Source organism: Prinia subflava, chromosome 8, assembly GCF_021018805.1.
Source record: "Prinia subflava isolate CZ2003 ecotype Zambia chromosome 8, Cam_Psub_1.2, whole genome shotgun sequence".
NCBI classification, from domain to species: Eukaryota; Metazoa; Chordata; class Aves; order Passeriformes; family Cisticolidae; genus Prinia; species Prinia subflava.
The window spans coordinates 530,012-556,912 of NC_086254.1; the positions used below are offsets into that span (position 1 = coordinate 530,012).

General features: G+C 49.3%; 2 protein-coding genes across 2 annotated transcripts in view; both read right to left on the minus strand.

Annotated features, from left to right (window-relative positions):
• LOC134553061 (eosinophil peroxidase-like) overlaps positions 1-13,527 on the minus strand; it is a 37,004-nt gene extending 23,477 nt beyond the window's left edge. Inside the window, 7 exon segments of the mRNA XM_063402317.1 lie at positions 1,720-1,849; positions 3,394-3,514; positions 5,395-5,570; positions 6,660-6,753; positions 7,988-8,062; positions 9,282-9,474; positions 13,414-13,527. Coding sequence (XP_063258387.1) covers positions 1,720-1,849; positions 3,394-3,514; positions 5,395-5,570; positions 6,660-6,753; positions 7,988-8,060 — 594 coding nt within the window. The 5' untranslated portion in view covers positions 8,061-8,062; positions 9,282-9,474; positions 13,414-13,527.
• Positions 13,528-14,406: 879 nt separating this feature from the next.
• TSPOAP1 (TSPO associated protein 1) overlaps positions 14,407-26,901 on the minus strand; it is a 66,656-nt gene continuing 54,161 nt past the window's right edge. The window contains exons 25-30 of the mRNA XM_063402319.1: positions 26,335-26,406; positions 25,940-25,972; positions 24,944-25,047; positions 23,133-23,204; positions 21,530-21,658; positions 14,407-14,638 (exon numbers count right to left, since the gene is read on the minus strand). Coding sequence (XP_063258389.1) covers positions 14,423-14,638; positions 21,530-21,658; positions 23,133-23,204; positions 24,944-25,047; positions 25,940-25,972; positions 26,335-26,406 — 626 coding nt within the window. The 3' untranslated portion in view covers positions 14,407-14,422. The remainder of the gene's footprint in view (positions 14,639-21,529; positions 21,659-23,132; positions 23,205-24,943; positions 25,048-25,939; positions 25,973-26,334; positions 26,407-26,901) is intronic.

Consider the following 26,901-nt stretch of genomic DNA (forward strand, 5'->3'; position numbering starts at 1 on the left):
AGTTGCTAAGAAACTTTAATGACAGTGCTTAACCAGAACAAAGGGAGTAGTTGAAGGACATGGTAGCACAAGGCTACACCTGTTGTTTTTGAGTCTCTGAGAGTGTCCTCAGAGGGGAGAGATAACGCAAGCTTTGGGAAAGGTAAAAGACAGAGCTGGGGGGAGTTGCTCACTCTTGCTCTTGGCATCGAGGAGGACAGTCAAGCTGTGAAAGAGTTCACAGCCATCACTCTGCCTCGTCCTGGGAAATCTACTGTCATCTGCTCATGTACCAAGGAATCCTGAGCTCACTTTCTCCAGCCCTCCCGCCCACCGCCACAAAGCTTCTTTGGAGCCTTGAGGTTTTCCTGCTACTCTGTAGCCCTGCACTGCCCAGCCCTGCCTGGACACCCCTGCTACTCCAGCTACCAGCACAGAGCTCCTCATCTCATCCACCAGCCCGGGACTTTCCTCCCTTCCAGCTCAGCCCCTCGGAGTCCTGCAGGGGCACCGAGATCAAACTGCCCTGGGCTTTGTGAAAGAAAGCCCTCGAGGTTCCTGGTTCTGTTTATTATTAATGCCGTAGTTGTTGTTTGTTTGTTGTTTTGTCATATATACTAGTAAAGAACTGTTATTCCTATCCCTATACCTTTGCCTGAAAGCCCCTTAAATTTTCTAAATTAGAATAATTTGGAGGGAGGGAATTTGAATTCTCCATCTCTAGGGAGGTCCTGCCCCCTTCCTAGCAGATACCTGTCTTTCAAACCAAGACAGCAGTCATCAGCAAAAATTTCCAGGGCATTTCTTGTGCTGTACAGACAAAAAAACGCAAATCTGTCTGTGCAGGAAGGTGTCACTATCACCAAGTGCCCTTCACTGAGCACTATGCTGCTCTGGCTCTCGGCAGGGTTCTTAGCCTCCAGGCCAAGACTGACCCTTGATGGACTTAGAGAAACAGCTAAGCAAGCCTGGGAAAGGGAGACAAAACAAATTTTAGAAGACCTTTTTTTAAATAGAAATGTAGGAAAAATAGCTCCAGGTAATTTCTGAAAATTGTCTTGAAGTTCTCCTCCCTTCTCATCCCTTCCCTAGCCATCACAGTTCCTCCACCTTCATGTGTTACTACAGAAAAAGTTAACACTGTGCTGTGGAGGAGGGTTAGGAAGTACAACAAATCCATGAACACAACCCCAGCTTCTCATCAGAGCTGTTGTTGCACCAAGTTCAAGTGACCAGCAGCCACCTCACAGTGTCCCTGCTCACATCCACGTGCCATGAGAGCCACAACCTGCACTTCACCCACCCAGGGACTCCCACATAGCATTTCTGGTCATACATTTTTTGTTCTGGGGATTCCCTGGCTCACTTTACCCTCTGGCATAATTGCTTTTCAGGAAACAACAAGGGCCACAAATCAAATCAAAAAAGGTAAGTAAAATAATTTGACTTAAATGCATTCAATTTAAAAGAACATATTGTGTAATTCTGTATTCCTCCTGTGATTCTGAAGCAATCAGATTAATTTTCCTTTGCTTTCCTGAAGGCATGGGACTTAGAAAGCATTCCTAATAGATCTCCCTGGATATTCTCAGGCCAACACCTAGCAGCTGGTGAATTTAAGCTACTTCACCCTGATCCACAATTCCAGCCGGTGGATGAGCCCTTTGATGCCTGAAGCCTGTCCCAGAACTGAGAATCCCTAGGCCTGACACTGTATTCTGAGATTGTTACAAACTTTACCAGTGGAAGGGGGAATCCAGAGAAACGCCTTCCTTCCGTCCACCCACGGGGCACGGACACGCCATCCTCATATTCTGCTGGCAGCCACCGGGCCAGGGCTCTGTTGGAGGCTCCTAGGGATGGGTTCCTCCTGCCAGAAGCAATGGAAAAGCAGCAAACAGTTGGAGCCAAGAGCTTGTGGATATGGAGAGACATGGGAATGGGAGCACACTGTGTTTGGGGAACTGCTGCAGCTCTATAGTTTGGTGTTATCACCAAACTATAACAATAATCCAAATCCAAACAGGATTAATAACAATAACAACAATAATCATAGAATTGTTTAGCTTGGAAAAGACCTTTAATAATCTGCCCCAAGCCTCAGCTTCTCCCAAGCAAGAACTCAAGTGCCTCTGATGTCATCCAGACTGAAGAAAGGCCCTCAGCCTCAGACTGTTGGAAAACAAAGTTGGAAGCTGAACACCAGGGAAAAGGGGAAGAGCCTTGGAATGGAATTACCTCTGGTCTCGAACACAAGAGACTTGGACTGTGAGGTTACTGTGCTGGGTGATTTTTTAAGGTCATTACTGAAGATGTCTCTGCCCATGGCAGGAGGTTGGACTAGATTACGTTTAAACCTTTTCAAAATCATTTTCAACACAAACCATTCTGTGACTCTATGCCTGTAGTTTGATTAGACCATTAAAATGCTCTTAATTAGAGTACTAACATACTTTCTTTGGAGTGCATGTCCAAAGTGTGTTCTGTGGTGGCCTCTCACCCACAGGGGGTGGAGCACTGCCCCAGGCAGTGGAGAGACAAAGCAAAGGTGAGCACACCTTCCCCAGGGCCTCAGGTGTAATGGACCTGTCCTTATCCCAGAGCACACGTCCTCCCCTGAAGTGGGAGGAAGCAGGAAGGTCTCTCCTTAATTCTTATACAACCCCTAAAGGCTAAAGCACCCTGGGGCAGGAAGAGCTGGCTGAGCTCATCTGCCTCAGTTGCTCCCAGCTCTGTTTTTACAGGGAATGTTTCTGAACTGTCCCTATAAAACACCCCATACTCAGCAGCTTCCCATGTCTCTCCCACATTCCCATTCCAGCCATGGGAGGTGTAGAAGGTGCTCTCCCAGCCCTCCCACACACAGTGTGGGGCAGGGGGATGGCTAGATCATGGCCAGTATGGATTTAGGTCAGGAAACCCTTGGAGCCCCTGCCAAAGTGTCTGTCCTCAACATGGAGCTCCTCTTGTTTGGGCAAAGAGCTGGTTCAGGTACAACACCAGGAACCTTCCAGACAGGACTGGAATTAACAGCTCCACACATTACTAGAAAATACTGTGGAGTGTGAAACCCTAAAAACAAGAGGAAGTGGGTCTAGTTCAATTTATGGAGGATGCATCCATCCATAGAATAATTTAGATTAACCACCAGCCCAGATCACTGAGTGCCACATCCAGTCCTTTCTTGGACACCTCAAAGAATGGGGAGTTCACCAGCCCCCTGTGTAGTTCCCAATGCCTGACCACTCTTTCCAGGAAGAAATGCCTCCTGATGTCCAACCTGAGTCTCCTCTGGTGCAACCTCAGGCCATTTCCTCTCCTCCTGTTCCATCCATCCATCCATCCATCCATCCATCCATCCATCCATCCATCCATCCATCCATCCATCCATCCTCCTGCTGACACAGCCCTCACCTGTTGTTGCACTTGCCAGTGATGGTCCTGTAGGCAGAAGAGGTACAATTTATTTTCTTATCCTGCTGTTCACATCCAGTGGCCTTGAAAATCACCCCCATCTGAGCTGGAGTCAGCAAGTCTTGCAGGGAACAAGGGAGAAAAAACATGCTATGACACACTGGCCCTGTTGGGTTTGCTCAGGAAAAGGTTTTCCTGTATTTTTGTACCTCTACCCAGCATCATCTGCACAACCACAATGTGCTGTCATTTAAATCTTCCAGCTCGAAGATGTGCCAAAGATCCTCTTTGACCAGCAGATGCTTTTTTTTTTGTTTGGAAAGCATCATACCATGCAAAGCTATGGTCAGATCTTATTTATAATCATGTTAGGCTCATACAGCAGCAGAATGGTTTTCTAGTATTGGCACTTATTCCCGTCTCCCTTTTTATCTCCACTATAAAATGCAGGCACAGCCCGGAAGGGGCTGTTCCAAGTTTTTCCCCCTGGGAAGCAACTTCCAGTGTGTGTCCCTCCCTGCTTGGAGCTGCCTGGAAAAGAACCATTCTGTGGCAGGGCTCACGAGGGGCACTGTGCTTTGCTGTGCACATTTCCTTTGCACAGGAGCTAAATGGCAGAATTCAACAAGAAAAGTCTTACAGAATCACAGAATCATGAAATGGTTTGGGTCGGAGAGACCTTAAAAATCATCTTGCTCCAACCCCCTGCCAAGGGCCAGGACACCTTCCCAAGTTGCTTCAACCTGGCCTTGGACACTTCCAAGGATGGAACAGCCACAACTTCTCTGGACAACCTGTGCCAAGGCCTCAGCACACTCCCAGCCAGCAATTTCTTCCTAACATATAATCCAAATCTCTCCTCTTTTAGTTTAAAGCCATTCCCTCTTTTCCTGTCACTATCTACCCATGTAAAAAGTCTCTCCCTCTTTTTTATAAGTTCTTTTATGTACTAGAAGTGGTTCTAATGTCTCCCCAGAGCTTTCTCTTCTCCAGGCTGACCCCCAGCTCTCCCAGTCTGTCTCCATAGGGAAGATGCTCTTTCTTGGCTCTTGCCGCTCACTCTACATCCCATCCCTCAGAGGTTTCCTGGTCACTGCTGCCACCAACAGTCTGGGTCACAGCATGGTTTAAAAAGCCACTGGGCAGGTGAGTGAGAGGTGGCAGCCAGGTGGCCCTCAGAGGGCTCTGTAGTGCTGCTGGAGCTGTGTACAGCCAGTTCTGCCATCGCCTTCCAGCTTATCCTGTCCTGGAGCAAAGGCAGAGCACGCAGTGATGTGTCTTATCCTGTCAGTGCTTTACTGTAATGTTTGAGGAAAGTGTTTGAGGCCAGGATAGATGAGGCTTGGAGCACCTTGGGACAGTGGAAAGTACCCCTGCCCATGGCTTTAAGTCCCTTCCCACCCAAACCATTCCATGATCCCCATGAGTTCATATTTATGTGGCAGGAATCCTCCATGTGTGTCCCTGAGCTGTTCCTCTCACTGGCCCTGATTTGCCTCCTTCTCTCAGCAGCCTGGCCTGGCCTGACTCCATCACACAGAGGATGTTGCTCCTCCAGACACACGCTGAAATGTCCTCTCACATCTCCCCTTTCTCTATTTGACCAGCGTCATGCCCATGACATGACCTCAGTGCTGGCTGAGGTCTGGCTGAAGAACTGCCTTTCTTGGGGCCAGGCTGCTGGAAGTCACGTCTGGGTTTGCTCATTCCCTACTCAAGCAGCGGAATATCTACCAAAGCCTTCCAAGCTTTGACCCATTGGAACATGAACCTCAGTACAGCAGAAGGAACCAGGGAAGTACACAAAACACTTTCATTAACTGAAAAATCCCCAAATAATATTTAAGATGAAAAGAAGAGCACAGAAAAATAACTCAGCTTTGCTTCACTGCAGCCACATGGGATAGATTTTTCGCAGCCCATCACAACCCTCTTTCCTTCCCTCCTCCCAAGCCCTGTGTTTTCCTCCTCTGCCCTCCTCCCAGCAAAGGGGAATCCTACCTGTGACGTTGAAGTCCCCCCTCACAGCCCATTGCAGCCTCTCTTTGAGCAGGCTCAGGGTGGTGTGCAGATAATCCGCTGCCCGGATGGCCACTCGTGTACCCTCCACTGGCTGCTTGAAATATCTCAGGAGCTCTGCTGGGGTCAAGGCATTGTTCTGCAGGTTCTCCTTTATGCTGCAAGGGAAAAGAACTCAAAATCTGAAGTGGGCAGGGGCAGGGATGCTGCAGTTGCACACCTGAGCATCAGGCACAGCATGTCCCAAGTCTGAATACTGGAGAGAGTCACTGGGAGAGGCCAGGACTGCTCCCAGCACCCTCCACAGAGCAGCAGAGAGCCTTGCAGGAAGGGAGTCTCTGAAACTGCCCAGCTCCACCTGCCAGAAGGCAAATCACATCCATGAGGCACCAAATCTCGCTAAACTGTTATCCAGATCATCAACAGCTGTCACGGCCCAAAGGCCTCAAATGTCTGCAGGCCACCTTGTCCTGAAGCTGCTGGAGTCTCCTCTCAACTGGAGGACTCCCCAAGCCAGGGAGGAGATTCAGAGTGTGGCTGCTGGCAGAGGACAGGTATGGGCTGGTAGGAAGCTGGACACTCCCAAAGTGTCCCACAAGATGTCCTCACTGCAGCATCTAGCCGTTCACTGCATCCATGGGAAGGAACCACTGGAAATAAGCAGGAGCCTGTGCTGGTCTCAACTCAGGGCTCCTGCTCAGAGCACCCTGAGGGTTGCAACAAGCAAGAGCCCAGCAATAGCAGCAGGTGCAGCTGTGAAGGTGGGCAGTCCTGGCACAGGGTGCCCAGAAAAGCTGTGGCTGCCCCTGGATGCCTGGAAGTGCCCAAGGCCAGGTTGGACAGGGCTTGGAGCAGCCTGGGACAGTGGAAGGTGTCCCTGCGCATGGCAGGGGCTGGAACGAGATGAGCTTTAAGATCTCTTCTGATCCAAACCACTCTGTGATTCTGTGATTCTCTGTAAACCAAGCTGGAAGGAGCAGCACAGAGGAGGTCACGGCCTTTGGTGACCCAAGAGACTGGTGTAAAATCGGGGTGAGCAGACAAACGCTGGATGACAGCCCGCTGTGCTCCCAGATTTCCCCAGCCCACCGTCCCTGTGCTGCAGGAAGGAGGAGAGGTGGGGGACTTGCGGTGCAGGAGAGGACAGGGGACAGGAGCAGGGGACAGGGACAGGAGCAGGGGACAGGAGCAGGGGACAGGGACAGGAGCAGGGGACAAGGACGCACCACCCCCAGCCCAGCTCTCACCGGTCCCGTGTGCGCTTGTAGGCGGCATCCACCATTTGCCGGGCCTCGGCCACGCTGCTCAGCAGGGACGTGTCCGACAGCTCCAGAGGCACATCTGAGCGGGGGGGGAGGAGCAGAGGTGAGGGTGCTGGCAGGCAGCATCTCTGCGCCTCCAGCACCCAGGGACTGGACACAGCAGTGCTGGAGGCAAGGGCTGCTCACTCTGCAGAGATCTGCATATAAATCTATTCCTCAGGGGAGTCTGAGAGTCTCTCCTGGGCATGAAGAGAGTCCCTCCATCACTGGATGCTTCAAACAGCACCAAACAGTGAGAGGTGCAGGCACCATCCATTCTGCCCTTTCACAGCAGAGTATTTGAACAGGTTGTCCAGAGGAGCTGTGGCTGTTCCATCCCTGGAAGTGTCCAGGGCCAGGCTGGACAGGGCTTGGAGCAACCTGGGATAGTGGAAGGTGTCCCTGCCCATAGCAGGGGGTGGAATGGGATGAACTCTAAGCTTCCTTCCAACCCAAACCATTCTGGGATTCTTTGATTCTATAAGCAGCCCAGTTTCCCCACAGCTTTCCCCAGTCTTTTCCTGCAACCTCCTGCCATTTTCACTGCTCCCCTTCCTGCCCTGGGGGGAGCTCCCAAAATGAATTTCATCTCCATAATCTGCTGGCTGTTGGTCACATAAAGGGAAGACACAGGCCCTGAGGGCTTCTCTGAGTGACAGCACTTTCCTACAGTTTCTGAGAAAGAGGAAAACTTTAGAAAATAGCACAAAGGGATAAATATCCCCCAAATCTCCCCAGTTTATTTTAAATATCTTCCCAGAGATATTAGCCCAGAGCTCACCTCTTGGACAGTCCTGATGAGAAAAATTATTGCCTGGATGTGATGAGAAAAGTTATTGCCTGGACCACTATTTGAGACAAATGAACAGCCAGGCATGTGCTTTTCATAAGAATTTGACATTCTAAATTAACAGATGGAAGTCTCTATATGTTTTGGAGCAGTGTTTCAGCACCTGAAGAGGGGGAGTGACTGTCCCATCCCTACACTCCACAGGCCCTGGTAGCTCTCTCATGTGCTGGTACAGGGAGGGTTCCATGGGCATGGACCTGTGCTGGGAACTGATCTCCTTTTACTTGATTTTAAGGAATCAGGCAGGATGTGAACTGGTAAAAACCTGAAAGAGCCAAGATTGGTGCCACAGGATGTACAAACTGTGCTCCTTCTGGCACCTTTTCAGGCCTGTGCTGCTGCATGACAAGCTCTTCCAGACATAGCTTTATCTTTCCCACTCAGAAAATCCCCTGATCTGCAAAGCCTGAGGGAAGGGCAATACCGTAGGAAGAGAATACAGATGCCAGGAACAGGCTGAGGATCACCAGCAACCCCAGGAAACTTTCTGCCTTCATCCCTGCAAAGAAATGTAAGTGAAGACTGAGAACACGTGGATGCATCAGGAAGGTGCATGCCAAGGCGGAGGATGGCACGTGTCAAGGGAGCTCATGAAGCATCCCCTGCCCAATGCAACACTTCCAGGAGGGAGTGCACTGACTGGGAGGTCCTCTCAGTGCCATGTGGAAAAGGAGCACCCTCCTGTCCCAGGGATTGCCAGCACTGGTGGGAACGTGCTGCTTGGGACTTCAGGGGCACACAAAGGGACCAGAATCTGCTGCCAGGGCAGCACACAACGTGACAAGGGAGGGCTAGTGGGAAAGAGGGAAGAGCCAGGATAGCACAGCACATCCTCTACACCTCTGTTTCTCTGCCTTTAAATTCCAAGAGTCCTCCTTGCAAGTAGTTGTGTCACACAAGGTGTCACATAAAAACATATAAGGACTGTATTCTCTTGATTCCTGATTAGCCTGGGATTGAGGATATTCAGATTAAAAGTTACACCAAAAGTTTGGAGGAAATAATACTTCAATATTTAGAATGTTGCTACAAAAATCACCATGAGTGAACTGTATGCGTTCCTCAATAGAGCCAGAGTGAAGCCAACCATGAGCTGGGTATTACTCTAGTCCCATAATTATAAAATATGGCATTTCTATTTGTGTTTTAATGGGAATTTATTCAATTATGACCTAACTGTTCCTATAACATGGGCTGCAGAAGGAGTGGGAAGTATTTAATAGCCGTTTAATAGATGCTTGGGATGTTTTTCCCAAAGCTGATCCACTCACCTCCCAAGGCTGCTCCAAGCAATCAGCGCCTAGAATGACCCCAGAGCTGAGCACCCACTGCGAAGCTGCCTCAAAAGCACCCTGAAACGCCCGCAAAGCCCCGTCCCTGTGGAGCAGCCCCTGGCGACAGCAGCACCGCACTCCGGGCGCTTCCCTGCAGAGCTCCAGCTGCGCCCGGTGCCAGGCGAGGGTGGAAGCCGCGGGAACCGCAGAGCTCAGCCCCAAACTCAGCCACAGCTTCCCAGTTCCATCCCCGGCAGAGAAACAAACACCCCACAAGAGAAAAGTGGCTGTGCCCGGGCCAGGCTCTCACCTGCCACCCGCCGCCTCCTCCCTGCCCGCGGCCCCTCCGCACCCGCTTTTATCTGCGCGGCGTTATCAGCAGAGGCTGTCCCGGGGCCCCAGAAACTCCCCTGGCATGGGCGGCCAGGCCAGAGCAGCACTCACCTCCCACGCCAGTGCCCGCCGGGGAGGCTCCTTTGCTCGCAACTGGTTACAGAGTCTGATGCCTCACCGGAGCTTCCCGGGATTTTTGAAGGTGGAGATGTGACCACTTAGTGGTGATTTGAGAGTCTTGAGCCCTTCTGGGGGTGTCTTCCAGGGACAAGGTTCCTTCCTCCATGGTGCTCTTCATCCTCTGCTGCTTTTAAAGTTCGAAACAATGCCTTCACATCTACCCCCGGAGACACCTGCAGTGCCCAGCACTCCCCATCCCACCTCCTGACGTGCTCTGCCCCATGTGCCCTGCAGGTCCACGAGAGCTACTCCTTCTTCCTGTGCAGGAGCAGGCACTGAGATGATGGTTTGAACAGGCATCACCCTGCAGCTGCTGGTCTGGAGGCAGCCCAGGTGGGTCTGGTCTCTGCCCAAAGTGCTGTTGCACCAGGAGTTCAGCTGGCAAAGCATCCCCTCTGCCATAGGCCAAAGCCCCTCTCCCTTTCTCACAGCAAAAGCATCTTATGGACAAAATCATTGCCATGCTGACAGTGCGGAGGGACACTGCTGGATCAGTGAGGGATGTGTTTGAGCATGGAGGTGTACAGGGAGGTACTCCTCCTCACTGCACATTGCAACTGTGTTTGCCCTCATGGATCAAAATTCCTTGGTCCAGCAGCACAGACTGGGAGCAACTGAGTTCCTGCCAGGGCTCCCCAAGGCTGCTTGGATGAAGGTCTCCACCTGGACTCTGCCCTGCACGGACATCCCAGGTCCCACAGTGGCTGTGGAATTGTACAGTGCCTCTGGCAGTGACTTTGCAGGTGTGTCCATCCCCAAAGCTGGGATCCACCATCCCCATCCCCGAAGCTGCTGCCTTGCAAGTGAAGCCGTGAACTGGCGCTGTCCTGGTTCTTAAATGTTTTAAAGAAAATCAGCAAAGCAAATTACAAATCTTGCAGCGAGGTCCAGGTGAGACTGATCCTATTTGAAGACTGGTTTTGAAAACCTGGAGGGAATCCACCTGGAGCCCAGGAGAAAGCTGGGTTTGGTCAGCCTGGAGGGAAGAACGCTCTGGAAGCCTTACTCTTGACCTTGACTGTCTTATGGAAGGGCTGCAGAGCAGACAGAATTGTTCAGAGGTCCCAAGGATGGGACAAGAGGCAATGGCACGTGCCACTGCCAAGAAAATCCCAACAGATGTAAGAAAACACCCAGGGTAGTGGTGAAGTGCTGGGACAGAGCCGAGAACAGAGGTGGGGCCTGCATCCCTGGGGATAATGCTCCCTTGAATGAGACCCTAAGCAACCTCCCCTGGCTTTAAAGGTGACCCTGACCCAAGAGATTCAGGAGGTGCCTCCAGCCCACCCCTTTCAGTGTGAGACAGAAGCAAAGCGTCAGCCTGAGGTCCCAGCTTCAGCACCAACCCCCTCTCTAGCTCCAGCTCCACCATCAGAACCATCTCTAGAACCAGATGCAGATCCAGCAGCAGCTCCAGAACCAGCAGTTTGCACAATAGAGACCCCAGCATGGGTCTTGTGCAAAGCGACAGAGCTGGTGGGTTTGTAAAGCTATGCTCTGAGTTCCTCCCCTGCTGCATCAGCACCAGATAGAGAAGGAGGATTTTTCAAAGGTTATGACAGTTAGTGCATGTCAGTGCTGATAAATGTGTTTCACAATGGGGAACAAAATTCAGAGAACCACAGAAGAATGGTTTAGCTTGGGACAGACCTTACAGACCATCTCGTTCCACCCCCTGCCATGGCAGGGACATCTTCCACTGTCCCAGGCTGCTCCAAGCCCTGTCCAACCTGGCCTTGGACACTGCCAGGGCTGGGGCAGCCACAGCTTCTCTGGGTACCCTGAGCCAGGGAAGCCATTTCTTCCTCACAGGGAACAATTCCTTCCCAATATCCCATCTAACTCTCTGGCAGTGGGAAGACATTCCCCCTTGCCCTGTCACTCCACACCCTTGTCTGAAGTCCCTCTCCAGCTTTCTTGGAGCCCCTTTAGGCTCTGGAAGGGACTCTGAGGTCTCCCTGGAGCCTTCTCTTCAGGCAAACACCCCCAGCTCTCCCAGCCTGGCTCCAGAGCAGAGGGGCTCCAGCCCTGGAGCAGCCCTGTAGGTCAGGTCTCACCTGAGCAGGGCAGAGGGGCAGTATTCCCCCCTCCCCACCATGGGGCATCAGTCCAGGACATGGGCGGTTTTTGACACACATGACTACGGCACATCTATGGCAGGGGTTTGGAACCAGATGACCTGGATGTCCCTCCCAGCCCCAGCCATTCTATGACTCTGTGTTGAGCTTCTCACTCACTAGCACCTCCAAGTCGTTCTCAAGGCAGTTTTCCATCCGTTTATCCATCCATCCTCTTCCCAGCGTGTACTTGGGCTTGGGATAGCCCCAACCCCATGTAGGACCTTTTACTTGGCCTTGTTAAGTGTCGTGAGTTTTGCACAGCTTCACCTCCCCAGCCTATCCAGGTCCTTTTCATGGATCCCCATCTCCTCCCAACACACAGCTTCATGTCACCAAGACACTGCCCAGGGTGCCAATGAGCCCCTTTGTCACTGGGAAAGATGTTAAAACACACCAACTCCTACATCAACCCCTGAGAAACAGCACACCAAACTGCTCTCTCTCAAAAAAAAAAAAAAAGTTCTCCCTCCAACTGCCTTAGAAACCATGGAAGTGGAGTTTGTGAGATGCTTTGTCTCTTGAATGTTTATTTTCTCTGGAGACTGTGACTCTGCTCCCAGATCAGGGTGAATGGGAAAGCTGAGCCTGGGCCTGGCTGAGCCTTCTAGTGAGCACCAACACAAGCATCAAACCCCTTGCACTCAGAGACCACAAGCTGCTCATCTGGAGAACTGAAACAGGAATATACTGATGCCACCAGCAGCTCCTGCAAGCAGAGAGGTGCCATCTATGCCTGGGCTGTGGCACAGCAATTCAAAGCAGAGGATGGAAAGCAGAACAACTTGACTATATCTTTAGTTTACCTTTTTTGTTTGTTTCTTGTAGCCTTTCATGTTTAGCTATAATAACTTGAAGATGTTAATCTTAAATCTTTCTCACGGAGACTTCTCTGAGCTTTGCTGTACAGCCTGTCTGGTGTTGGAGAACCAGCTGAATGAGGGAAACTTTGCTGAATGATCGGTCTGGCTCTAGCAGAGCAAAATTTACAGGAAGTAGAGACACAACACACACCGTGTGGTCCCAGGGGCTCAGCTGGGCAGGGAGAATGGAAGCACCAGGATCGAGGGAGCCAGGCAGGCACTGGCTTCACGGGGCTTTTAGCTCTGGGCACACCCCAGAACGTTCCAAGTGGCTGCTTTTCTTCCTAAAGGTTTTGTTCTTCAATTCATCCCCTGAGAAACTGATAAAAGCAATGACAGTTTCTCTCAAAAGACCTTCAACAACTCAAGAAACTCCAGTTGGTAAATTCAGTTAGAACAGCAATTACTTCCTCCATGGGAGGACAGGCTACAGATAAAGCTCTGGCTTGCTGAGGAGTTTCATCACTGAGGCTGCTCCAGCAGCCATGGAAACTCCAGCAGAGTTGCAGCACCTCATCCTTTAAAGGCTTTGGTCTGTCCTTGTCCTGACTCCCATCCATCACAGGACATGGTGCCTTACTATGGTATCGAACTCCTCATGGAGTATTTCTCTCTAGGGAGCAGCAGCTTCCCAAACAAGTCCTTCCTGTCAGGGGAATCCCACAGAATCCCCCCACAACCCCAGAGTGACTTCTGGCACCTTGGTTGGATTCCCAGAGGCTCCCAGGTGCAGGACCACATCCCTAACCCAACACTCACACACCAATGGAGCTGAGAGCACAAGGGGTCCAGCTCAGGCACTCTGGGCAGCCTCATGCCCACAGCCCTCCCTCATGTCCTGCATCCCCAGGGCTGCCACCTCAGCCCCTGTTCTCACCTCACACCTGGGGCATTCACAGCCACATCTGTCCCTCTGAGAAGGGCACACAGAAGGTGCAGAACATCCTCAAGGTGCAGGTGGTTGGTGTAATTTCACCAACCCCCTGAAGAAGCATCACTGAATCTTTGGCTTTTTTAAGGAAAATGTGTATTTGTGAAAATAGACTTTATTATAATAAAATTTGATATTAAATAAAAACATACCATACACCACCACTCATGGCCGCTGTGCTGGCACCACTCACGGAGCTCACGGAGCTGCCCTGCTCAGAACAAGGACACACTGGAACATGCAGAGAAAGAAACACAGGGAGGGACAGAAACCATGGCATATAAAACCCTCCATGCTTGGCCAGGGCTGTGTCTCAACTGCAGGAACGCATTGTCTCCTACAAAAACAGTGCAAGCTGCCCAGCCCCAGCCCTGCTTTCCCAACATTCTGGCTCAGGAGCAGCTCACAGACACAGCTGAAAAGAACCGTGGAGAGAGGCAGATGGACAAATAAATAAATAAATAAACAGGTAGATAAATCAATCAATCAATCAATAAATAGTAAGGCGGAGTCCCCAGCCGGTGCGTGGTCAAGGTGAACCAGGCAAGAGCAGCTGACAGCAGCCCACCCCCACGCAGAAGAACTGACCCCCACCAGGGCATCGCTCCTTCCTCCCTGGGGATCCTCGTGCTGGAAGCTGACTTGAGGCAGTGTGGGATGCTCCGAGGCACAGCTGCATATTTACAGGGTTACAGTACAAATAAGAACTCACTCATCAGCCCAGAGACAGCAAAGGGGAGTCACAGGAACAGAAAAGTGCAGATTTTCTTTGCAGGAAGTGAAGGAGTTGACACGACCTCCTTTGAAGGAGAGAAATACCAGGGTGTGGAGTACAAGGGATCTCTCCTAAGGGGCTGGCACTTTGCTTGGAAAAGCCAGTTAGCTAACTTACAGCCAGAATATAATTCTTAAATTAAAATATTTACAGGGAACTGGTGCACCGAGGGCTGCATGGAGCAGGACATGCTGGATCCCAGAACTGAGCCCTTAGACCCCAGAGCCACTTTTTCCCCAAGGGCTCTCAGCTCCCACACCCTCCAGAGTTTTCTCAATTCAACACATACTTCTTCCCTATGAAAATATCAGCTTACTGCAGAGGGCTTCTCCTGAACTCTCAGTCTCTGGGGCTGTGTGGGCAGCCCCGACAAAATAAACCCCTTGTTAGTTTTTCTTATTGGACCCAAGTTTTTTGAAGAGGTTTTTCCCTTTGAAGAAGAAGCCTCTCTTCTTTTTACTCTGCCCAGTTCCATCACTGCAGGTGAGGAAGGCCAGTGATGCCTGCTCTGAACACTGCTTGCCTGAGACAAGGCAGGAAGGTGCTGGTAGAGGAGGAGATGGAGACGAGCCACTCTGATCAACAGATCCATCCGGATTTAGCTGGGTGGGAAAGAGAGGAAACAAAGACAAAAGCACAACTTAGAGCTGCTGAAGGAGATCACACCAACATAAACCTCAGGCAGAGAACCTGGTCTTCTCTCCTCTATGCAGGTGCAATTCCACTCAGGAAGTTTCCAGTGGATTTAAATTTCATACCTACAACCCAGACCCTTCCTTAGCTAAGAATTCCTGAAATTCCTGAACTTTGGGCTAAGAACAGGACAATACAGAAGACCCACTAAGGACATGGTGAAAGACGCTCCTCCACAGATAATTAAGTGAGTCAGCTCCTGAGAGCATGGATGGAGACAGGTACTGATGAATCCCTGGATGTCTCAGCCATGGAGCCGGCTGGGCTCCCAGCATGCTCTGGGACAAAAGACAGAACATAGACAAAACCAAATTTCATCAGAACAAGTGCTCTGTAAAACCTCCAGAAGATCACGCAGACTGGCTAAGTCCTGAGGCTTCTCAACAGTGCAAGGCTGCTCGGCATCCAGCAGATCCAGAGGCAGGAGGGGCAGAAAGCCAAGTCTAGTGCTCTGCAGTGGCACCAATGGAAGAGGACCAATGGAAGAGTCTTGGATCAAGTGGCACACAGGAATGTTCCTGAGCCTCTAAGTGTTTGAAACGGTTAATTGGGAAGCGCTAATAGTGCTGTTCCCTTTCAAAAGGGCTTTTGGAAATCAGAATGTGCCCTAGTCCTGGGCTCAGTTTCCTCTTCACAAAGCATTGAGAGGTCGGTTCCTAGCAGCAGCCCTCCTTCGACAATCTCCTCTCACTAGGCTTGGGTGTTCAGACAGTGACAATTACCAATCTGGTAGGTCAAGCCTTCCCAACAGGCTGCAAGAAGAGGCACCGGGTTTCTGAGGCCTAGGAGAGCCTTAGTTACTGCCTTCTCTTCCACACAGCTTTCACAAACCAGCAGCTTCCAAGCTCCAGCTGTACATCCTGTCTTGGCATTACCCAAAATACAAGGTGAGAGTTGCTGGAGCTGTGCCAGGAGAGTCTTCTGGACACTGGAACATCCTCAGCATCCGTCTATCTGGGCCCCACTGAGTCCCTCACAGGTCTGCAGCAGCCACAGCCCCTAGAGAAAATGTGAAATGGTGACAGTTGGCAGCAGGATCCTCTGCCTGAGATGGAAGCACTCCTGAAGATCAGACTCCATCCAGGAACTGTGCAAGGACCCCAGCAGCTGCCCCTGGGCAGGACTGGATGTGCCTGGTCCTGGTCCTGCTCTGTGTCTAGGGTAAACAGCTGAATAAGGCAGAAGCAGAGCCTGAAGCATTGCTGCCTCACTCTAGCACAGCCACGCCCATGCCCTGTGGGGACTCTTTATTTTTAAAAAAGTCTTCTGGGGTGGAAACTCAAAGCAGCCCTGCTCTGCCACCCTACTGCTGGTTCACCCACCCCCTTAAGGACCAGGAGCACTCAGTAGCTGTGATGTCTCCTCCTCTCACAGGTGGAAGCTGTGCTGGTCCAGGCTGCTGCAGGACTGAAGAACTTCTGGCTCAGGATGAGCACAAACCTCTGCTCTGGGTGGGCCTCAGCACCCACAGTACCCACGGAGTCAGTCCTGAGTGGGCAGGAGCACAGGGAGCTCTGTCTGGGAGTGAATTTGTGACCCCTCCCAACTCCATAAAGCTGAGAGTCAACTTCTGCCTCACAGCAATCACTGAGCTGTGCCACTGCCATTGGATTCTCCCTTACCTGAAATACAGGACAGAGCTGGAACTCCTCTTGATGCCTTAGGTTTGAGTTTTTCTGGTTTTGCTTTGGTAGGTAGCTTTCACTTTCATATTAAGTGGTGCTGGGATCTTTTTACAGGATGATGGGGGCAGGGCAGTTTTGTCCCAGCAGTGGGACTCAAGGACACTCTCTTCAAACTCCATGCCCGGAGCATAAACAATGTGGAAAAGGAGGCAAGCAAGGAGGATGAAGCTACTTGATTTAGAATTATTAATTGGACAGTTGACTGCTATATGCAAATGGACTGGAATTTATAAAAGTAGGAGACCTCGTGACAAGGTCCTCCTTTTGCTTCCATCTTGGAGCCACCTGGGCAAAGTCACTACTGTGGCTCTGGTGTTGCCAGGGCATGGCCTCGAAGGCACTTAAATAAATACTCACTTTATTCCTTTAACTCTGCCTAGCCTCTGATTCAGCTTCTTAAGGCATCACTCTCTGCCTCTCTCCCTGACAATAACCAATCCCATGGTTGACTCTTCCTGACTTTAGACTCTCTGTTCACCTGAAAATGTTGCTTTCCAAGGCACTCCTGCAACACTCCATGTGTACAGCACTGTGTCCTAAGGCCAGCTGCTGCCCAGGACATGCTTCAGGATGTCACACACGGTGATAGATGGCGCCCTGGCTGGCCCTTGGAAAAGCTGCACTCTGCCTGCAAGGTCCACTCCAACCAATGCTGCAGCAGCAGCTGCAACCTCTGTCTATCCTGGCAGCTCCCTTGTGCAAGGAACAGCACTTGGTGCTAATAAGCCCAGTGTTGGGTCTGAGGAGTCTGGAAGTAAACCCAAATAAATCCAGATGAACACTTCCAGCTAGAAATGCAAGATTCATGGAGGCAAAGAGAAAAAGAAGCCAGGTGAGGGCTAACTTGGAGCCCACTCTCTTAGAGGGGAGCAAAGAAAGAATCTCCAAGTTCTGCTCCAGAAACTGTTTATGATTTGTGCAATGAAGAATACTTGGATAAAATGCTCAAAAGCACTGGGCTATCACCAGAAGGGGCTCACCAACACTCAGGAAGTGATGTCGGAGGGATGTGAAGGCCCCTGTGCAGCCAGAGCAGTGGATGCTCTCTCCATGCACCACTGGAAAACACTGTCTGGGTAAAGGTGAACAGGACAGACCTAAAGTGGCCCTAAAAACAATTTTTCCTCTTCTCAGAGGTCTCTATGGGGCAGACAACCAACAGAACCAGCTCACAGATTCATGTGGTAAGAGAAAAATCATACTAAAACTGTTGGTTCTTCTCTAAGAGAAACAAAGGAAAAACTGCCCTGTCAAAATCCTCACACAAGTTATTACAGTGATGAACACAAGAGTGATGTCAGTTTTCAGGGGTGGTTTTAGTGCTCTCTCAGGTGTTACTGATTAACACAATTTCTGGAAAACAAACATTTGAAACTAAGGAAAACAAAGAAAGCTCCTGCTGGCCCCCAAAACCAGGGTTCTCACCCACCCAGCCCCAGAACAATCATCCACACAAGGTTGGTTTTAGGGACTAAATGTTACTATTTTCTTAAATGAATGATGGGCTGGGGTTTTTCAGGACTATTTTCAGGAAGGAGTAAAATCCAGAAGGAAAAAACCTCAGGCTGAACATGAAGTGTGCTCAGACTGAGGAGGATCTTGCAAAGGCCAAATGACACTTAGGCTGTTGAAATGAACAGAAGGGCCAAGCTGAATTACAAAGCAGATCCTTCCCAAACCTGAATATCCAGCACAGTCCCATCCTGATCCCCAAAACCACCAGATAATTGTTCCAACCAACTGCACTTCATGTGCTGAATGATTTGTCTTTACCACAGAACCCAGGTGGGCAGTGAATTGGTCTGACATCAGACCTGAAGGTGGACTTGTCACCACAGCCCCAAACTGCCCTGTCAAACTACAAGAAAGAAAAGGAGCCAACTCCAGGTGCAGGAGCCTTTGAGGTGCTGGGCTAGGTGGGAGGTTGAAGGTCTCACACACTTACATGGTTGCTCTCTCTATGTATCATTCATATCTATCACTGGACTCTTCTCTTCCTCATTCTCTGAAGAAAAGAACCGTCCCGGATGCGTAACACAGGCAGAAATAAATACATGAAATCAATTAGAATCAAATACTTTCTGAAGGTATTTTACAATCAGTCTGACAGAAATTGCATGTTATTGATGGAAAAATATTCCATCAACAGGAACAGTGTTAAAGCAGCTGCTAAGCATGAGAGTTTTGGGCTCTGGCTGTGACCAGAACTTCTTGGATCCTCCTCTTTGTGCTGTTTTTGTTTATTCTAATCCCCAAATGTTGTCAGTTTTTAAGTTCAATTGCTTCACCTTTTCAGTTGCCAGCACTTTAAGATTTACTCAGAAATAATTAAAAATGATCCACCTTCCCCAGTTCAAATTGGAAATAATTTGTCCTTATTCTCAGACCTTTGGTAGGGCAGCAGGGAGAAGGGTAGTGTGAAGAACAGGTAAGGTAAGAACATCACATCCAAGAAGTTACAAGTGATTTAAAAATCACTCATGGAGAAGCTTCTGTTGCAACTGGAACAAGCTGTAACTGAGTCCAAAGCTGTGCCATGGTGCACACAAATCCCCAGTGAGGTGCCAGGGCTCAAGCTGGGACTGGGAATTTGCAAGGGAGCCTACTCTGCTAAGAGCAAATTGAACAAGCAAGTTTTCCTTAACTCCGTGAGGTAGAAGTGCTACAGGAATTTGGAAAGCCTCAGGCATGGCTGTATCACTGGGAGAGTTCACTCCAGCTCAGGGATGGATATGGAATATGTGTTTTACAGGAGGTATTTCTTTCTCTTGCCTTCCCCATGAGGTTTTCATCCACAGGCTGGGATGCTGTGATTGCTGTGACAGCCAAAACCACCATGGGGTCAGGTTCTGTCTCCTTGGGAATCGCTAAACACACTTATATGCAGTTAATTAATACCAGTTTGGCTCTGAGCAGGGTAAATATACCACTTTTAATAGGGGGCAAATGTGCCCTTCCTGTTTGGAAGCTGGAATCCTAGACAGGTCTGGATTGCAAAGCACAAGTGGGAGGAGTGCTGGGGGTGCTGACCCAGGATCCCCTGGGACAGGCATCCAGGAGAAGCAGAGAGGCAGCAGGACAGGAGCAAGGCTGGCATGATGTAGAAGCAGCCAAAACACAGTCATGCCTAGGGAGTTCAAGCTGATTCCCACTGAAATAAAATGGGTTTAATCATCATTATCTGAATTTTCCAGTCCCCCAATTACACACAGAGAACAGCAGTTCATGGATCAGGAGAGTTCCAAAAGTACCAAATCCAATAGGTTCCTGCTCAGTGCATCCAAAAGTCAGAGCCAGTGTAAGGGGAGGCTCCCTTGGATCACAGGCACAGAGGACTGGAGACAAATAGAAAGGTTTGAAGGGCAAGCAAGCCTGAAGGTTTGAAGAGCAGGCAAGTCTATTTTATATGGGTTATTTTTAACAAACCTGAAAGGTGCTTCTGTTTAAAAAGTCATGAAACATAGGAAAAGAACCTCCAATGTTCAGCATGCAGGGATATGTGGGCCAAAGTGCTGTCCAGAGAATCAGTAACACACTGACCTCAGCAGCAGAGATGAAAGTGGGTTTGGCTTTGCAAACCCTTCACACCTGCAAGTGGCAGACAGGGTTTACATGAACTCCCCCTGGTTCCTGGAAGGATCCGGGCTTGGGCTGGAATAACGACCCCTGGAATCTGAAACAGGCCCCGTGGCTGCTGGTTGATGCCAGAGAGAAAGGGAAGATCTGCACTAAACCACACTTAGAATTCCACCTTTATTTTACCGGTTGAGGTTTCCTTTGGCACCCTCTATTTCAACAGATGAGTAATTTGGTAAGAGTAAATAATTTTGAGGGGAAATTGAAGAAAGAACCCCAGTCTACATCCTTGTTAACCCCCAGGGAAGCTGGACTTAGGTGACCTCAGGGCTCTTAAACCCTGGCTGTAACAGCTGATTAACCTGTGATTTCGCAGCAAGGATTAGTATCCTCAACAGGAAAGTACAACAACCCCAGAGAGCTGCTGAGGTCAGCAAAAGATCCAACAAACTGCCCACAAACCTCATTATCTGAGCCAAGCTGCTCTGTCCGAGAAGGCATCAAGGCTGGAGTGCAAATCCTGTACCCACAAAGCCTGGAATGCCTGGAAGCAAGGGATGGGGCTAAGGTGAAGGGAGACCAGGCAGCATTTGAAGACAGAGAGATGGATACAGAGAACAGAAGAGCTGAACATGAAAAAAGGCCAGGAAATGCTGCAGGGAGTAGGAAAGCTTGGATGGAACCAGTGGGAGTTCAAAAGTGGGATTCAGGGACAACTACTTCCCTAAGGATGGTTCAAAGCCAACCTGCTCTGACTCATGTGGGTCTGGCACCACATGACAGTGCCAACAACCTCCCAAGAAGGACTGAAGTTTTAGCCCAAGTGAGCTGAGACCAAGCTGAGTCCTTCCTGCCTCCCACTCCACAGTGAGACAGCACAGAAGGTCCAGGAATGACAAAGGAGCTGCTACACTTTTAGCCTCAGCCCCTGACATGGCCTGAATCCCCCACTTCAGCCTTTATTCCAAGAGTCTGAGCAACACAATACAAGGAGTTAATTTAACCTTTGAATTCCTTGAACCTGGGGGATGCTTTTGAAACCGCAGGATCTATTCCCCAGATCTGTTTGGGAAACTCCCTAGTGTGCTTTGAATTTATCCAGAAGCACCTCAGCCTGGATTAAGGTGTATCTAACTTGGGGCGGATGGAAGAACATTGGTGTTTGGGCGTTGCTAATTCCAGAACTCTCTGGCATGGATATAATCATATTTAAGGAATTTTGTGTGCCTGGGGAGCTGGCTGAACTTTCCTTCCAGTAGGCTTTTCCCACATACCTTTCAGTGAATCTAAACAATTTGCTGGTGGGATCTGAATGCTCCTTGACCACCTAACCACACTGAGGCCCCAGTAGGTTTTGTTTTGTGCCACTTTCTGCACTACAAGTAAGTCTTCGGGAACAGCTCCCAGCACTCCCTTGGGATGAACAGGCTGCATGCAGTAAAAGTTCAGTGATCCCATGGGTGTTGCATGCCATGCAATGCCCAGGGCTCCAGACACACCCCAGCCTAGATGGCAGTGCCATGCAGTCACACATCTCACCTGGCTCTCAGCACTCAGCGGAGAAGCTTCTTTATCTTTAGGGTGGAATTCCTCGGCTGTATCTCCATCCAAAGGGACAGCTTCCAGGAAGTTGGATGGGACAAGCCCTCTTTGTTGGTTCAGCTCTCCCTGCAAGATCAACATTTAATTCTCACATCAGCTTTCCTGGAGAAATAAATAACAACTTGAGGTGCAGTGCCCTGCAGAGAAGGTTGGGCTGTGGGCTGAGACAAGTCCAGAACACACCCACATAGGGAGAAAAGATGCACAGAAAATTCCGTAACTCACATCCTTGCTTAGTTGTGAAACAATTCAGAGCACAGAAACACAGAAGAGAATAAAGGAAGAAGAGATGACAGCAAGTTGTGACAAAGGTGATTTCTACAAACTCAAAATCTCTACCATACTGGAATAGGACTGTGCCACAAGTGCCTAGATGCCTTTGATTTGCCCTGACATTTAGTGATGTCTTTAAAGAATGAGGCAGTACTGGTACCATGTCCTGTAGGCATTGCATCCATGATCACAGAGGCCCAGAGCTGCTCTATTGTATTCCTACAAATATGTATCCAGTTCAACAGGAGGCAGTTAGGTGAGATAAAACTCACCCTAGCAATGCTGTTTGTCCAACACTATAAAAGGATCATGCAAAACATTCCCAGTGATGCCCTCAGACTTAACCTGGAACTCAACCTCAAGTCTGATGTGTGAAGGCACACTGTTTCCCATGCAGGAAGAGGTGGATCATCCAAGGGCCAAGGCTCAACTCCGGCACACAGCTGAAGGGCAGGAATAGCCCCAGGAATGTGTCTGCTTACTTGGATCACAATTCCAGCCTCTGGCCTAAGTGTCTGGTGAAATGTTAGCTCTGAGCAGCTACTGGTTCAGCTGGTGTGTACATGGAAATATGCAGGCAAGGCTTTGGGAAACCTGCAGTCAATTGATGTCAAAAAATAAACTCAGAACCATTGGGACATTCAAAGGCCACAGAGATCTCTCAGAGCTGGAGCCCCTCTGCTCTGGAGCCAGGCTGGGATACCTCAGAATGTTCACCTGGAAGAGAAAAAGTTCCAGGGGAGACCTCAGAGCCCCTTCCAGGGCCTAAACGAGCTCCAGGGAGAGGGACTTTGCACAAGAGACAGAGAGACAAGACAAGGGACAACGGCTTCCCACAGCCAGAGGGCAGGGATAGATGAAATACTGGGAAGGAATTCCTGGCTGTGAGGGTGCCCAGAGAAGCCCAAGGCCCTGGCACAGGGTGCCCAGAGAAGCTGTGGCTACCCCTGGATCCCTGGCAGTGCCCAAGGCCCCGCTGGACAGGGCTTGGAGCAACCTGGGACAGTGGAAGGGGTCCCTGCCCATGGCAGGGGCTGGAACAGGATGAGCTTTAAGGTCCCTTCCCCAAACAATTCCAAAATCCTGTAATATTGGATTTACAGCAGGAGAAATTAGTGCCAGAAACAGGCTGCCCCGCACTAAGTAGAGAGGTTTATTTTTTTCCCTAAAGCAGGATACTTTGTTCCCTGATTTCTGCTTCCCTGCCACTCCATGAACTCCAACAATTTCCAGTGTAACCACAGGACCTTGCAAGCCCTGCACTTACATAGTAGAATCCATCATCATCCATGGACCCAAAGACAGTGATAACGTCCCCAGCACTGAAGGTCAGTTCAGCCTGCAAAGAGCCAGAGAACAGAGGTCACAGCAAAAGCAGTGCCTGGAATTTCTCACCAGGAACATAGGCTCCCCTCAGCTTCTTGCCCAGTCTCACTCCAAGGGAGGGAGCCCACTGTTTTAGTCTTGCAGAACCAGGATGCAGAAGGGAAATTGAAGTGGGTAATTCTGAAATTCATGCTAGGGAAGCATTGCGTAAATAAGACAAGAGAAAAGCCCATTTTTAAACCAGTTTTAATTAGGTTTCAAAATAGTACCTACCTGGTACCTGCTCTGGAAAGGTGCACTGAGGACAAGCTCAGCAAGCACCAGAAATATGTTCAAATTTTTCAAATATAATTACAAATCCTGTTTCCTTGGATGAGCCTGTTCTGTATGCAGCACTCAGGGATTAGTCACTAGCAGGAATGCATACAAACAGGGAGGTTTAACCTGGACATAGAACAGGAGCACAGCACACAGTGACCCTTTGCTGTCACACCCTCTGTCCTGTCAGACACCCCAACACATGCTCCATGGGGCACAAGGCTAAAGACAAAGATGTCACCAGTCTCTTTTAGTGGAAAAAGCTGCCCAGTGGAGGCTCCAAACAGGCTGAGTCCCACTCAAGACAATCCGTCACTTTACAACTGTCAGCTGGAAGGGATTCACTTCCAATATATTTACCATATTATATCCCTAGTCCTCAATTTAATCTCCTGAGGCTGCAGATCACTCCTGTGGAGCATCTCCCACAGAACTGCACCAGCTTGTTTCAGTAATTTGAGCTCTTGTCCAAAATGTTCTACAAGAGCAAATCACTGCAAAAAGTACAGTCATCTCCTTGGTGACAAGGGTTCAAAAGTGTTTGGTGGCTGGATACTTGCTCCCGTTGTGTCTCCCCCAAGATATTCCACCATCCCTAAAACACTCTGTCCTCATCTGTCTCTCTCTGGGCAGGAAACACAGCTTGGGAAGCAAGCATTCCCTGAACTGTGTTCTGCTGGCCAGACACTCCTTTGTGGATGAAGGGAAAGGATGTGAATTTAAATCCCATCTTTATGTTTGCTCAGAGTGCTAACACAGCTAACACAGCTTGGAGGAACAGAGAACAGAGCATGTGCTCATCTCTTTTTGCAGAAAGGATTCTAAATTGCCCCCTTTCTAACTGGAACAGACTTATCCACAAAAATGCTGTTTGGATTGTATCCTTCCCTGTTTAGATTATATCGCTTCCTATCCCTGGAAGTGTCCAAGGCCATGTTGGAAGGGGCTTGGAGCAACCCAGTCTAGTGAAAGGTGTCCCTGCTCACGGCAGGGGGTGGGATGAGATGGTCTTTAAGATGTCTTCCAACCCAACCCATTCCATGATCCTGTGATTCTATATATAGGAATTGCTTGAAAACAAGAATTTTGCAAACAAGTCCATTAAACTGGAGCTAAATCTTTTTACTTGAACAAAGACCTACACAGATACTTAACTCAAAAGTCATGCTCAAATTAATGTCAAAAGTGCTTTCAAACCCTTAAGCAGGTTTTTCCTTTTCCCATAGTGTTTCCTGAATCAGTTGCTACCAGTAGGAGCTGCCTCCTCCCACCCCAGATCTACTCAGTCCTGTCTGATCACTAAAGGATGCCATGAATACCCACACAGTTTCACTGAGACTCCAGTTGGACCAAAGTTCTGGGTGTCCTGGGAGAGAAGGGAAAAAGAGATAGGAGGAAGAAACCTCTGAAAAGGAGGGAGCAGATGGTGGTTACCTCCGCATCTGTGTTCGGAGAGCTCTCCTTAGGATTGTAGTCAAAAGCAGCCACCATCCTTTGAGGAGTCAGCAGCTCTGCTTCAATGTCTTTATGTTTCTGCCCTGCAGGGGAAAAATAAAATATTCTTAGATGGAAATACTAGGACAAAATTCCAAATCACAGCAACTCCTTCACCATTCTGGTAGTGGTCTGAGCAAAAAGAATACTGGGGGAATCTGAGTGGAGAGAGATTTAGAGGCTTTTGGTAAAGCAGTTTTCCAATCTTCTTCATTTCCTCATAAGCACAAAAGTGGGGAAATCCCCTCATCCTGGTGGCTCTGTCTATACGTATAGGAACGCTGTATTTTACATTTCCTATTTACACACACACACACATATATATATACACTCATACACAGAGGACACCTTTGTCCTTACAGTTTCTTGAAAGGACATTTCTCCTCCCATTACACAATGTTCTGCTATTGAGCTACGAAATTTATCCTCCAAGGGCGAGGGACCAGCACATAGGGAAGTTCAGGCCTTGCCATCCACAATCTCCTGCTTGCTCAGACCCATTACTACAGACTTGCCCTGAGCCTACAAAAGACAAGTCTGGTGCTACAGAAACACGCATTCATGGATTTCAACCCGGCTTTGGGTCAGCATTGGATGGACTGGCAAAGGGTTTGCTGACTTGGCCTCTCTGGATATCAACAGATTATGCATCTCAGCAGAGGGAGCACCCTCTCAGTGTCTCTCAGATCGTAGGGTCTACAGTGTGTGATGAAAGATTGCCCTGCTCTTCCCACAGCACAACTGGTGCACTCCCCCTGCAAGCACCCCCTGCTCAACCAAAGCATTCTGCACCCACCACTGAACACAAAAAGAACGAAAACCTTTTGTTACAGTGCTCTGAAGCAGCACCACAGGGTGTCACGCTGGCCCTTGAACACAAAACACATCTGTAATTCAATCATGCATTACCTACTTTCCAGTAGAGGCAATTCTCACCTGGCTGAGACTCATACTCCTGTTTGTCCAGCCCTGCTGGTGGAAGAAAATGCCTCATCAGTAAGAGCTCATCTCTAACAGTGACCACATGACACAACTGACAAACAGTAAAAAGAATACCAAGACAGCAAACAACAGAAGCAAACTGCTCATGCAACTCAAAGCCTACACCAGTAACCAGGACTCAGGAACATAACAAGAAGCAGAAGTCAAGCTCCAAACTATAAAAGACATCACTGTTGTTGAAAACTTAACACCAGCACAGGGATGGGCTCTCTTTCCACTTCCTAGCAGTCATACAAACATCTGAGGGTCCTGAAACCAAGTAGTAAAAATTCAATGCAGTCTGTAATCCTATAGCAAAAACCAAAGAGGAAGCAGTGGGTGACACAGACCTTTCTTGGAGCGTCTGGGTTTTGGAGGAGGGACGGTTTGGCGACGTGGAGGTGGAGAAAATGTGCCAATTCCTTAATAAAAACACCAAAGAAGCAAATAAATAGACAAGAGAAACAGACAGTGAATGGGAGTGAGAAGCATCTTGAATAGTGTACAGGGGACAGAGGAGATGACATGCCTCCCCTGGGAGGCTGACAACAAGATTTCTGCAGGCAAAGCCCTCTGGGCCTCATATGTGGACTCAGGTGAGGCATAATCCACATCCCAAATACACAGAGAAATCCACACTGTACTTATGTGTTTTAGCCACTGCACAGCTCACAGAAAACAGACTTTGCTGCTCCTCATCTTTCAGAAGCAGCACTTTAAGGACAAAATAAAACCTTGTACCATTAACACCTGAAAAATGCCAGGTCTCTATCTAAAGCTTCTGCACTGAGCAGGGCCAGGACTGGATAAAATCCCAAATGAACCTGCAGAGTGCTCAGACAAACTCCTCCAAGGCATTTCCTTAGCTAGAAGGCTGTGATAGGGGTTTAATGGCAGCAGGAAAACAGCAGAGGTAC